General features: G+C 50.3%; 1 protein-coding gene across 1 annotated transcript in view; it reads right to left on the bottom strand.

Moving 5' to 3' along the window:
* The window catches only part of WDR27 (WD repeat domain 27), a 95,914-nt gene that overhangs the window by 51,735 nt on the left and 29,616 nt on the right, over nucleotides 1–14,563 (bottom strand). Inside the window, exons 15-19 of the mRNA XM_023728474.1 lie at nucleotides 12,549–12,626; nucleotides 11,175–11,272; nucleotides 9,853–9,942; nucleotides 2,797–2,918; nucleotides 1,102–1,235 (exon numbers count right to left, since the gene is read on the bottom strand). Of these exons, the coding sequence (XP_023584242.1) occupies nucleotides 1,102–1,235; nucleotides 2,797–2,918; nucleotides 9,853–9,942; nucleotides 11,175–11,272; nucleotides 12,549–12,626 (522 nt within the window). The remainder of the gene's footprint in view (nucleotides 1–1,101; nucleotides 1,236–2,796; nucleotides 2,919–9,852; nucleotides 9,943–11,174; nucleotides 11,273–12,548; nucleotides 12,627–14,563) is intronic.

Here is a 14,563-nt window from a genome sequence, read left to right as displayed (position 1 = left end):
GTGAGCAGACACAGGGCTGTGTGTGCCCCGAGGTCAGGGTGTGTGTGTACTTTAGTGAGCAGACACAGGGCTGTGTGTGAACCCCGAGGAGAACACGCAGGGAGGAGTGAGGGGCTGAAACGCTGGAGCAACATGGTGAAAGGAGGAGATTCTGAAGCTCTAGGGAAGAGAGAATGGGGTCCACGCCGGGAGGAGCTGCTGGGTCTCCATCAGGGCTGCAAGGTGCTGCGGACACACCCCACTTCTGGGAGGGGTCACCGCGATGCTGATTTGGAGAGGTGCGAATCTGAGAAGGTCCTACTCAACCCCCAGCAGTTCCCCTTCTGGGTTGAAGCCCAGCACGCCGCACTTGGAGACGTGCGCTGGGAAACCCAACATAGCCTCGTGTAAGAACGGAAAGTTAGCAACAGCCTGCACACCCACCCAAGAGAACAGGCTGTGGTTTACGCCTGCTGTGCGCTCCTTATAACGGCTACACAGTCCCACCAGGCTATGGATATGAACACGGATAAGTCTCAAAACCTAACTTTGATTTGGAAAACAGCTGTGCATGCATTACATTCAAACACTCAGAAATAAAGTGACAGAAGATACACAGAGACACAGCCACAGCATAAAACCGCTGACTGGAGAGCAACGTGCGGCTTCAGGAAGAGGAAAGAGGGAGCAGTATCAGGTGGGCGGTCCGTTCTCTCTGTGACATTTTATTTCTCTAAAAAAAGTTTGAAAACAAAGATACAAAATATTTGTCAAAGCTGGGGGCATCTAAACAGTGCTTATATAACTGCTCGTCTATATCTGTATTCTTGAAATATCTCACAAATGTAACTTTTTATTATCAGTATAGGTTGTCCCAGACAACACCAGCTACCCGTACTGCAGAACACAGACGCCGCCGCCTCTGTCCGTGGTGATCAGCAATAACGAAGGCATGGCAGCCTCCCAGCCCAGCAGAACGGGCCACTCTGTTCTCCTCAGTAGCCTGGGCACGTGAGGCTGCTGTTAAATTGTGAAGAACACTGTCAGATGTAAACACTCGTTTTATATGCACGTCACTATGGAGACAGACAGCAAAAGCCTCAGGGAGGAGTGGTCACCTGCCTTTTGATCTCGTCTTTGCAAGTCTCCATATGATACTTCAGTAGATGCAATTCCGGGCCAGAGGACAGCAATATAAAAGCATCTACATAATAAAACTGTGCAAACTGTATCGGCTTAGAGAACATGTCTTTGCCCTGCAATAAAAATCAGTAATTATTACCAATAGAACCAATGTTAATAAAAGTGACTGCTGTTCTGAATAGGCAATTCTGTCATCCCAACATCCGGCATCTGTGTATCCTAAAAGTGTAGATGTACTTACAACCCATCCACAATTTTCGTTTCTGCCCATTGATAACTTCTGACAGACTTCAGGAGTAAGGTTTTACTGGAATAAGTGTGAGCTTTGAATTCCAGCTTTAAGAAAACTGAAACTTTGCAGTAAACATATTAGGTAACGAGCGTTTTATTAAAGCCCAAATTTAAAACATACTGATGTGTTAAATGTCATTCTGAGGTCTCCACTCTCAAATCTGTATCTCACAACCAACAAAACCGTGACATTAAGAAGCTGGTGTTAAGCCCCTGCTGTCAGCGGCCCAAAGCGTCAGCCTTACACTGCCCTGGCCTGCACGCGCTTACCCTCCAGGTTCGTCTGTCTGGCACTCAGGCCCCTTTTTACAAGACCCACAGAATACCGATGTTAACAACGTCCTTGACGCTCTCACTGCGTCTCCGTGCCGTGGACTTCCGCTCACCAGCTCCTGGCTCCACTAATCAAAGCTGAGCCTCCCACGTGGCTGCCCTGCCCCGTCCCGGTAGAAACACCACTGTCATCGTCTCTCCTCCCCGTTCTGCTCCAAATGATCCCTCGTGAGCTCATTAAAACAAGTCACCTTTCTCCCCCAAAATATAATTCCCCCACATAATATCCCCTTGGCTGCTATTATTACTGCTACTATAAAATCAAAGGAGCCCTGGTGGCACCGTGGTTAAAGCACTGAGCTGCTAACTCAAAGGTCAGCAGTTCGAACCCACCAGCTGCTCCACGGGAGAAAGATGTGGCAGTCTGCTTCCATAAAGATTACAGCCTTGGAAACCCTACGGGGCAGTTCTACCCTGTCCTATAGGGTCCCTATGAGTCGGAGTTGACTCGATGGCGGTGGGTATGGTTTTGGGTTTACTATAGAATCACACTGAATTAGTATTTAAAATTATTCAAGTATTTTGTATTAACATTTTTGCCATTTTTAGACCATACAAGAGTAAGGACATATTTACCCATACATATATACGCATGTGTGTATACATACGTGTATGTATGTATATATGTATAGTGTGTCTTTAATGTGTGTGTACGCATTGCGTGTGTGCACATGTATGTATACATGCATAGCGTGTCTAACGTGTGTGTGTACGCATTGCGTAGGTGTGTGCACATATGTACGCTGCTGTTGCTGGTTGCTGCTGTCGAGCTGATTCCCAGTCACGGTGACCCCTTGTGTGCGGAGCAGAGCTGCTCCGTAGGGTTTTCAAGGCTGTGACTTTTCAGCAGCAGATCACCAGGCCTGTCTTCCTAGGCACCTCTGGGTGAGTTTGAACCGACAACCTTTCAGCTGGTAGTGGAATGCTTAGTCTCCACCCAGAGACTGCACGTATACATACATTCACATATAAGAAAATATTCAATCACGAATTGTTAGCACATTGTAGCTGTCTGACAGCTGCTCATCACAGACACGCATCATTCCTCACCAGGAGTACCGTGCGCGCAGCCCCGCGGGCCGACCACAGCCTCAGGGACCTGTCCTGGGACGCGGACACCAACCACTCCCCGCCGTGACTCCAGCTGACGGCACTCACCGGCCCGTCGTGACCTGGAGGAACACAGCAGCGTGAGGCACCCGGCTCTGACGTGACAAATACCCAGCAGCAGCATTCTCTAGCAGCTTCACACAACATGCTCAGAACTGCATTTTTTAAGAAAGAAATAACTCATTTAAAAGCATTTTCCAGCTATAGTGATGCCAGTGGAACTAGAGCCCATACTTACCACGATAAGTTTTAATAATGGTATTCTACGTGAAGGGCAGAGCCCTGGTGGCATAGTGGTTAACAGCTCGGTTGCCAACCAAAAGGTCAGCAGTTTGAATCCACCAGCCGCTCCTTGGGAACCCTATGAGGGAGGTTCTCTGCTGTCCTATAGGGTCGCTATGAGTCAGAATCAACTTGAGAGCTAGGGGTTTTGGGATGTAAAGGTCATATGCATCTGTAAGTGTACGTTTTAAGAAAAGAAAATTATAAAATATGATATTATCTGCAACTTCATGATAATTTACCAGTATTTTAAAGAACTGTTATCCTTTTAATAGTGAAAGAAAAAAGTCAAAAGAATTTACCAATCATATCATTTAATTTGATATTTATTAAATATAATTTAATATATAATTTGATCATTTGTTGTGATAGATTTCAAGTGTTATCTAAAATAAAAATGGCTGCCTCGAGGGAGCTAACAGGCAGTACACGATATTTTAATAATAACCTGTCTATACCAAAACCAAATCATTGCTGTCAAGTCGATTCCGAATCATAGCGACCCTATAGGACAGAGTAGGACTGCCCCAGAGGGTTTACAAGGAGCGTCTGGTGGGTTCGAACTGCCAACCTTTTGGTTAGCAGCCGAGCTCTTAATCACTGCACCAAACAAAAATCTGTTGCTGTCGAGTTGATTCTTACTCACAGCACCCAATGTGTGTCAGGGTAGAACTGGACTCCACAGAGTTTTCAATGGCTGATTTTTTTGATGTGATCACCAGGCTTTTCTTCTGAGGTGCCTCGGCATGGACTCAAATTGCCAACCTTTAGGTTAGTAGCTGAGCACAAACTACGCCACCCAAGGACCTTAAACTGTATATACGCTATTGCATTAAAAATTAGTTTGATATGCCCCATAAAAGCTTCTGAAATACATGTGAATATAAATAAGTCAACTGAAGAATAAAAGAAAATAAGGAGCTGTATGCTTTGCACTTCCTATCAAAACACTTAAAAAGATATTTCTCTCACCACATGGCCCAGGTGAGGATATTTTTGTCACCACGTGGCCCACGTGAGGATATTTTTGTCACCACGTGGCCCACGTGAGGATATTTTTGTCACCACGTGGCCCAGGTGAGGATACTTCTGTCACCACGTGGCCCGGGTGAGGGTATTTCTGTCACCACGTGGCCCGGGTGAGGGTATTTCTGTCACCACGTGGCCTGGGTGAGGGTATTTCTGTCACTGTGTCACCCAGGTGAGGGTATTTCTGTCACCACGTGGCCTGGGTGAGGGTATTTCTGTCACTGTGTCACCCAGGTGAGGGTATTTCTGTCACCACGTGGCCCGGGTCAGGATATGCCTGTCACCGCCTGGCCCACGTGATGGTATTTCTGTCACCTCCATCTTTGGCCTTGTTCCCTGTCAAAGAACTTGTCAAACCGCCAAAATGTACCTTATAACATAACCCATCTTCATGTCTGGCAGTTAGGGTGTGGAGATCATTAAATTTAAAGGCGAAATTTAGAGTTACCGCTCATTCCACCCTCTCATTTTACAGAAAAATAAACTGAGGCTCAGCGGGGGTCGGGGGGGCGGGGACAGTCACGCGTATGCACTGGGTGTGTGCGGGACCCCGGGCACTCTAACACAGGGCAGGGAAACTGTCCAGAACCAGCCGTGTGGCCAACGGAACAGTACATCCGTGTAGAAGGAGCCTCAGCACGACGCACCCCTCAGCGCCGAGCTGCCCAGCTCACCCTGTCTGACGGGGCGGCAGGAGGCTGTGGTTGACGGAGGGTTTCCGCAGGGCTCCATCTCGTTTCTGGATCCCAATATCCCACAGTATCTTCCTAGATGTATATTCCTGGCTCCTGCTTCCAGTGGAGCATGTGCTGTCTCTCCCAGCCTCAGACCCTCCCCCATTTCTAAACTCTGACTTGTCCCAGCAACCATGCAGAAATGTCACCAGGACAGGGAGGCAGTCTTCAAATAACCCCACCACGCTCGGGTCCCTGTGAGAGGTGGGGAAGCCAACCCCTGCCTGGGAGTAAGACACAGGAGGATGGGTGTGAGAGCGGAGGAGCGAGGGCGGGTGGACAGGTGTCAGAGCACAGCCTCGGTGGGGCCAGCAGGTACTGCCGTGGCAGGTGCGGTGAGATGCGGACGTGACAGAGGAAAAAGCCACCCTGGCTTCCCACCTGAGCAGGGCGGCCCTCCGGGGCTCCTTCAGGGCGACTGTGGTGGACACGCAAAGAATGTCCCTCACGGGACCTGGGACACAGGTGACCTAAGGCTGAACGGTCGTTCCAGCTGCTCCATCTAAGCATGTTGTGGCTAAAACTGGAGAACATGTCCCCGCACGGTAAGAGTTCTCCGGAGTAGCGATCTCCTCGTTCTCACTGGCCACAATGTCCCCTTCGTCAGCACCTGAATTGCCCAGGTGAGTTAGAGACCCTGTCGTATTTGTGAGAAAACCAACCAAACAAAAGTGGACATGCCAGGGAAGGCTCACCAGTGAGTGCACAGGCCGTTCTGTGAGGCGGCCCGAGAGCGCGCCCAGGGGAAGCGGCCTGAGCAGCAGAACAGCCACAGAGCTCTGCTGCCCTCTGGTGGCCGCCTGGGGTAGTTGCTCGGCCCACAGAGGAGCGGCGGGGCCAACAGTCAGGACTTCGTGGGAAACGCAGGGCACTTTGATGGAGCATTGGTTACGTCTGAGACTACACCACCACGGAGATTCTGCTCACTCCAACACGCCTGCTCTGGAACTGTGGATGGGGCAGTCATCATGGTGTTGTAAATGGCTCCAAGCGTGCCGTCGGGGCACCCATGGGGCCGCGGAAAAAGCTTGACTCGGGGTCTGATCCTGCTCAGCCCTGCCCGGAACCTGACCTTGGCAATCACGGTGATCAGCAGCAGGGGACTCATTGTCCCTGCACATCAACCAAGCATCACACCACACGACCACCTCACCCACATGCTGTGAGGGTCCAGTGAGATCATCTGTCATACGAACATGCAACAAGCTGCCATCAGCTGTGATTCTCCAATCAGCCAAACTGTGGACCACCAACAGCTGAAACAATCTCATCTGTTCCTTCTCCTCCTCCCACGTGGCCTAGCGTACTGCTCCACGAGAGCCACAGAAGAAAGCGCTCGTGACGGAGACACCGAGAAGCAATGCCTCTCCGCTGCCCCCAACACCACGGACAGTCCCGACCGGCCCACCTGCTGCTTCAGCACGGGGCATCAGGCCGACTGTCCTAACTCCTGGAACGATGACCACAGAAACCCTCGCTGGATTTGCCGAAACAGGGCTCCCTCTCCCGTCAGCTCTGGTCCCGCACACACAAAAAGCGTCACTGTGGGAAACTGTGTGCTGCTGTCAGTTGCTGTCGAGTCGACTCCAACTCATGGTGACCGCGCGTCCAACACAAGGAAACACTGGCCGGTCCGGCACCCCCTTCCCGACCGTCGGTGGGCTCGAGTCCTCTGTCACACCACTGTGTGCCCTGAGTGCCTGCCAACCCAGGGGGCTCATCTTCCAACGCTGGGGCTCAAAGTTAACACGAAGGTCCCTTTACAGCCAGGGGCCTCCACTTCCTACTGAACGGCCAGCTTACTGCATCCTCTCTTTTCTCGGTTTCACTGCTGTAGTCAGATTTGTACTTTCCAGAGGTGTACATTCTCCTCAGAGCCAAACACAAAGGCCCCAACTTTTGATGTGACTGCTGTTTGCCCTGGTGCTCGCGTGTGAGTCGGTAAATTTCAGAAACAAACAGAAAGGAGTGTGAAACCCTCATCTAGGGTCCCCTCTCTCTCCAGTTTCAGGGCCTCCTGCTTCAGAAAGACACTTAAGAATGTATCTGGGATGGAATCTTCCCCCCACAGAACGGGAGTGTTATGGATTGAATTGTGTCCCCTGAAAACGCGTCAACGCGGCTAGCCCATGATTCCCAGTACTGTGTGACCGTCCTCCATTGAGTGATCTGATGTGATTTTCCTATGTGTTGTAAATCCTAACCTCTATGATGTTAATAAGGCAGGATTAGAAGCAGTTATGTCGACAAGGCAGGACACAGTCTACAGGGTTAGGTTGTATCTTGAGTCAATCTCTTTTGAGATATAAAAGAGAGAATCCAGCAGAAAAGAAAGGGACCCACTACCACCAAAAAGAAGAGCCAGGAGTGGAGCACATCCTTTGGACCTAGATCCCTGCACTGAGAAACTCTTAAGACCAGAGGAAGACTGATGACAAGGACCTTCCCCCAGAGCTGACAGAGACAGAAAGCCTTCCCCTGGAGCTGACACCCTCAATTCGGACTTCTAACCTCCTAAACTGTGAGAGAATACATTTCTGTTTGTTAAAGCCATCCACCTGTGGTATTTCTGTTATAGCAGCCCTAGGCAACTAAGATAGGGGGCCACCATGTTTTATACTGACCTGACAGAAGAAAGGTAGAAAGGGAAATAACATGGCTGGGCTCAAAGAGCTCAAGAGTGTGAGGACAGGGAGTGAGGGCTGGTCCCCCACCAGGCCAGTGTTCTACCCACGTGACAGACTAGGAGCCATGGTGGGCTGGGAAAGTTCTCCCCAGACGGCTCCACAGGCTGAAAGGCCCCAGAGTTTACTGATTTTAATTTCACGTGTCTATAAAAAAAATTACCTTTTATATAACTCTATAATCTTCAATGAAATCTTAATTAAATTTAACATTCTGAAATAACTGACCTCAGATTGTAACCACTGTCATCCCTCACTCATGGCCTGTCATGAGATGGCGTGGTTTCCATGAATAAGGTTTCCAGACCCATCCATCCAAAATGTAACCACTGTCATCCCTCATTTACATGGCCTGTCATGAGATGAGGTTGTTCTCACGAACAAGGTTCCCAGACCCACCCACCCACTCTGGGCGTCCACTCCGGGCCAGGCAGGTTGGGCGTCCACTCCGGGCCAGGCAGGCCGGGCGTCCACTCCGGGCCAGGCAGGCCGGGCGTCCACTCCGGGCCAGGCAGGCCGGGCGTCCACTCCGGGCCAGGCAGGCCGGGCGTCCACTCTGGGCCAGGCAGGTTGGGCGTCCACTCTGGGCCAGGCAGGTTCATCACTAGGCACGGAACTGAAGTACCACAAATTTTAAACCATTTTCATGGAAAAGCTTTCGAAATCTAAAGCATAAATTCCTTTTTAAACTAAACATTATTATTATAAAAGGTTCTCACAAAGGGATGCCCATCTGGTGGCACCCTTGGTTGCCGTGAGTCTCCACAGGAGACTTGACATTCAGCATCTAACGGTGACCATACTCAAACACTCCAGAAGATACTTGTATGATCTGTCTTAGATTATGATGGAAATGAAACACCCATTTTTTCTGTTTTCTGGATGAGAGGCCAATCATATTTTCAAAGTTGAGTCATGTGACTACCAAGCCCCTAGAGATGCAAAGTGAAATGATGTACTAGGACAGACAAGGGGCTTGAAACAGGGAAGGTGGGCAGTAATGGTGCTCCTCCCCAGACAGAAACAGAGCAAGTTCTGTGAAGCCAGTATTACCATTCACTGCATTTTCTTAAATCAGTGGCAAGCCCTTTCTCCAACCTTGTAATAGAGAGAGAAATATTCACAACTAACGTAATTACTTTTTGCATCAATTATTCAGCAACAGAAAAGTACCCATTTAGAGGTTCCCCAGAAAGCAACAGGCAACTTTTCATAGGAGGACTCAGAGCACGGCTCTGCCTGCAGGAGACACAGAAGACGCTGGAACAGCGTGTGCGGCAAGAGGGCTGGGTGTGACATCAGGAGGGAAAACGCCGTGGGCACGGGCAGGGGTTCCCACAGTGAACAGAGGAAACCCACCTGCTGGAAACTACCCAGGAGGTAGATTCTCTTCACAGCAGAGGCTGAGTGGACTCATCTCCAGTCCACCTTTAGACAGGCCTCTCTCGCCCAGACCGTGGGGGCTGCTGCATCCTCAGAATCAGCCCACCCGCAGAGAGCCAGGCCTGCGCCGGCCCGGGGCCCCGCGCCACCCTCCCTATCCGGACGCACGAGCCCTCCCACCTGGCCAGCCCATCCCACTCCCCACCAGCCTGTGCTACCCCACCACCACACCCCTCAAGAGTCGCTGAGAGTGAGGGTTCCCACTGCCGTCCAGGTGCTGATCCCACAGAAACGCACTGACTTCCCAACGAAGGGTTACGTGTGTGTGGTGTTTTGGTAAAATATCTACCTAACGCAGTTTTGATGGGAACGGCATCAGGAACCTAATGAAGAGCTGCACGAGTTTAGAGTCTGAGGACTCAGCATCCACAAACGCCAACAAGAGCTGTGAAGTTGAGATGACAGCCATTTTAACAACTGATGTCTCACCTCAACTACTGGCTACTTTCTTAAAAAATCGTTTGCCTCATTATGTTTATTGAAATGTCCATGAAAAAACCCTAGAAACTTTCCAGGTGTATTTAGATCACATGTCTGTACGAGATTCAGCTCTGCTCATTTCCCTCAGAATGCAACACCTGTTTGGACTCTGACCCATGGGGCGTCCAGGGATCCATAAACGCGGCTGTGATCTGAGTCTCCTACCTCTCACGGTTCTGCGTAACCTGGGTCATGAAATGTCATCATGTTATCTCCCCAGTTCAAGCCTTGGTTCTATTCTGCTGTTGCTGTTCTGAAGGAAACAAAAGTGGCCTCAGCCATTCATCATCAGGGCCAGCACGAGGCCCGTCCCTAAATTCACGCTAACACGCAGACGCACCTACCTGAAAAAGCAGCTGGCGCTCCAGTAAGGCTGCCATCGAAGACGAGCAGTAAATGGTTGGCTAAGCCACAGGCCAGACGCTGCCCATCACCTGCGTAAGGAAGAAGTTAAGAAATATCTCTAACAGCCCCTAACTCGTAGGGTCAAAGTTACCACAGGCAAAATGGAGAGTTTTTGCTAACTCTGGGCTCGTTTTCTCAGGCGTTGGGGTATGTGAAGCAAGCAGGCGACAAGCACTGACCACCTGCAGAGGGTCCCTCCTGTGAGCCGGACGCTGCGCTGACCGTGTACAGCTGCCATCTCCCTGCACCTTATGGAGCTGTCCTCAGTTTACAGAAGAGGGACGAAAGCATGGGAGAGGTGGCAACCTGCCCGGTCACAGCGCAGAGAACCGTTGGCTCCAGGATCTGACCCCAAAGCAGCCTGAAGACCAGGACCTCCGCCCTTAGCTAATGAGGTGCCCTGTCTCTCAGCAACAGACCTTGTAAGGGGCGTATTCGGCTGAGCAATGACATTTCAAACATTTCCCTAACATACAGTAAAAATAAACCACAGACGTAATCTGTAATATTCAAACTTGAGGATCTATAACAGCAAACACATATACTAATCTATAAAAGCAAGCCCATCAAAAAGATATTTACTTTACTGATAATACAACATATCCAATTTCCCAAAATTATTCAAAAAATAATACAGAACTGTACAGACACAATTACACAGAAACTGAAGGGAGTTCAGCAGGGTCGTAAATAATGATCATCTTCAGGCGACCCACATGAGATACTCCGCGAGTGAGTGAAGGCCAGAGGCGAGGGGTACTGGCCGTGGGCAGCCCTGGTTAAGGTGAGGGCATGTTCCCTTCAGAAGTCAGTTCAGGACCCAGATGCAGGTCCACATCTGAAAGAAAAGCTCCAGGGGCAGAACTAGCCAGGAGAGAACCGCCCAAGCTTCTTCACACATCACTCAGGAAAGGTGTCTGGCAAAGCCACTAAATACACTTGAGAAGCGAGTGCCCGCCACCGAAGGGGGAAAGGCCAGCCCCACAGGAGGATGCCCTGGAGACACCGCCCAGAAGGGCTAGCGCAAGTGACAGGACATCACCCTGCTGATGAGCAGACAGCCGGCCTCCCAGCGGCTTCCATCCTCAAGCCACCTTCTGTGGTCAGCCTCCTGCAGCCCACTTGGGGGCAGAGGCAGGTCAATTTATAACTGGTGTCTGGGTGGCCACAAGCAAGCCAGCCCAAGAGTGAACGTTCTAGAACAATTCCCATTACCTAGACCCTTGCAGACGGAACGACCCAGCTCCAGCGGGCGGTGTACCTGAGTACTGCAGGTGGCACACCGCGGTGGGTGCCTGGGCCACAGCGACCCGCTCGCGGAGGCGGGCTGGCAGGGAGCTCTCCAGAGGATAGTCTCTGCTTTAAGGAATATCACAGACAATAAAAGTCAGGAGAGGATCTGAAGTGAGCACTAGACTAGAAATGATTTCCCCTATTTACACATATGGTTTTATTTCATTAAACGTGAATACATATATCTACATCTAATGAAAATCTTACATTCAGGCCATGGAATAACTCTTTAAAACAGACTTTATTCCATACTGTCAAAACACGCACGTACTTTAAATACAAAACAGTAAAGATGTATCATGTTTAATATAAACTGAGGGGAATACTGTGATGATTCACTTGCCAGTTCCATACTCTTTATGTGTGGCTCTCGTGATACCCAGATAACCTGCAAATGGCTCACACTTACCATCCAAGAACCCACAGCCCCTTCCTAAAGAAACTGCGGAGAGCTGAAAACCGAAGGAACAGACACCAGGAACCCAGCACAAGGGCAGGGACAAGTGACACGCCCACACGAAGCCCCACCAAAGGGCTCCGGCCACCTCCCTGCCCGCCAGGCTCAACACCAACCCCCGCTGGGGTGGAGGGTACAGGGTGCGGAAAAGCCTCAATAAACGCGGGTAAACCAGGGTCCAGCAAGCTCCTCTGCCCACCTGGTGATTTTTCACATGTACTTGTGATGCATATTAAAACGAACAACACTTTAAACACTGTGGCCCACATCTCTCTTCAGATGATGTGATCTTTAACATCCAGAACTGGAAGGAGCCCCAGAAGCCCCTCCCAGGCTCCTCTTGATGTGAAAAGGAGTTTACGAGACTTGTCTAGAGCTCCCAAACAGCCACAGAGCCAGCCCAGCAGCCCAGCGCCAACATCCAGCCCTGATGCCCAGGCCCCGACGCCCGGCCCCAACATCCAGCCCCGACGTCTGACAGAGGAACCCCTTCCCAAGGAATGAGTAGCCAGGACCAGTCAGGACCAGCACTTAGCACTGCAATTTATTCACTTATTATGGAAGCAGCTTGAGAATAATCATTAGCTACAACGTTTTCTAAAACTAAATTTCATCAAAAAATTAAAAATTCCAGTTATTAGGGTAGTAAAAATAGCAGCATGTCTGAAAAAATCAGTGTGAGAGAATTAAATTGACTGAAAGGATATAAGTATAAATCATATAGATATATACGTGTGTATTTGCATATACACACACACACACACATACATACATACCCCTATGTGTAAGATCTCATGCCTGTTTGAAAAAAATCAGTTAAAGTATTAAAAAGGGCTCCACAAATTATTTCAAATTTACTTCTAACGCAAAAATGAGATTACATACCATTTGTAACTGTTCTTGCACTTTGAAGCTCTTTTCCCATCATTCTTAACATTAGTCTTTGGTGAAGACATAGCTACACTGCTGGAAAGAAAGCACGTGTCATTCTCAAACATTACAAGTTCCCGGTTTCTTAAGAGGCTTACATTTTACAGGGAACGTGTAAGTAAAATACACAAACGCTTGTTTGCCCCAAAATAGTAATAAATGGAATATTTAATTATTTTAATTTTGAGTTTAATAACTATTCTTCTAATTATATATGAACATAGACTATTCTAATACTGTAAAATAAAGTGCTTTTGGGTATAAAAATCCTGGAGAATACTGTAGTATTTACATACAAATTGTGGATTACTAGCAAAAACTAAGACAATGATCAGTTTTGCAAAGACCACATTGCAAATTATCTGTCAACCAAATTTTGAGAAATATGTGTGAAGATTTATACACAGAAAAACTGCTCACGAAGTCAGAATGCCCCTTAAGTTGAGAACCAAATAGGAGTCTCGTGACCTCACTTCCTTCTGGAGAAGAGATTTATGTAATCACAACACAAGTTAAGTCCCACTCAGGGATCCCATACTACAAATCCACTCAGAAACAGAGGTGAAATGTGCTGGAAGGCACGCTGAACTCTGCTTCTAGTGTAATCAGGATGTATGGCACGGAAGATAATAAACAAGCACCGTGAACTGGGCCATTTCTCAGATGAAGAAACGAGGACCTAGAGAGCTTGGCCTGTCCAGTCCCACGCTCCCTAGGACAACACTGGGAAGCAACCCCTAAGCTCTGTCTCCTGGCCAGGCCACAGCCAGACTCCTCTGCCTCCTGGGGGACAGTTCTGCCCGCTGTGGAATGCCCCTGCAGTCTGACTCTGGTTGGCACATCTGGGCCATCTGTCCTGGGGGAGGTGGACAGCCAAGGGGCCAACAAGGGGCTTCAGGGCTGGAGAGTGACTGGGTGGGCAGGAGGGCAGGGGCTGTGCAGGTCCTGGCGGGAATGAGGCGGAGCCCAGGTGTGAGTGGAGTGGGAACCCAGGAGAACATTCGAGACAGAGCACAGAGGGACGCGGTGGTGCCTAGGAGCAGCTCCTGGTGTCAGGGAGTGAGTGAGCAAGGGAGGGGGTGCTGGCCAGAGAGGGGGTGCAGGTACCTGCCACATGGGCCAGGCAGGGTGAGGGCCCAGCAACCGTGGGCCAAGGACTTTCCTTCCATCAGTCCCAGGTCACTCACATCTGAGAGAACTAGGAAACTCTACACAAGCCCCCTCTGCCATACCTGTAACTCGTGTGCAGGGCTATTTCAGGAAGGACAATAAATTCGGTTTGGGAAACACTGAGGTGAATGCATGGAAGCCGAGTGTCAGGAGGTGCAGACACCCCAATCCCCCTAATGGGGCAACAAGAAAGTGGCTCCCTCACCCCACATCTGCTTACAGGTGAGGCCCAGGCAGCTCAGCCGCTCAGCATCCTCACCTGGACCTGCATTCCCATGGGCATCTGCTCAAAATGCCTCAGCCAGCCACCTCCCCTGAGTCAGCCTCCACGTCCCATCAGCGGGCCTGGCTTCAGCTCTACCTGGGCTGACCAGGACCCACGCCTGACCTCTGACCTTTCCACCCTCACCAAACCTAAGGGCTCTGGGGTCTTGTTGACCCCCCCCACAGCACCTGAGCATCAGCCCACCTCCGCCGTCGCCCCTGCTGCCCCTCAGGGCCACCGAGTAACTCTCCCACAGGGCTGGGCACACTTAGCCACGCCCCTCCCACCTGACCACATCCCCCTCTGCACCCTCCCCGGCTGACCCCCCACCTGCCCCCTTTCTGGCTGCTCCCCTGCCCACCCCCGACATGTACCCTCTCCACTTGCCCTCCCAGACGCACACCCCATCTAGACCCCCTACCTACCCTGCAACCTACCCCTCCCCCCCTGCCAGCGTCCCTGCACATACCCCACCTACCTCTCCCCTATCTGTCCCCCTCCCCAACTGCATACCCCCACCTGTACCCCACCCTCT

Source organism: Trichechus manatus, unplaced genomic scaffold (assembly GCF_000243295.1).
Source record: "Trichechus manatus latirostris isolate Lorelei unplaced genomic scaffold, TriManLat1.0 scaffold00002, whole genome shotgun sequence".
Classification (NCBI taxonomy): Eukaryota; Metazoa; Chordata; class Mammalia; order Sirenia; family Trichechidae; genus Trichechus; species Trichechus manatus.
The sequence above is the reverse complement of the archived record's forward strand: the minus strand, read 5'-3'. Positions and strand labels throughout refer to the sequence as shown.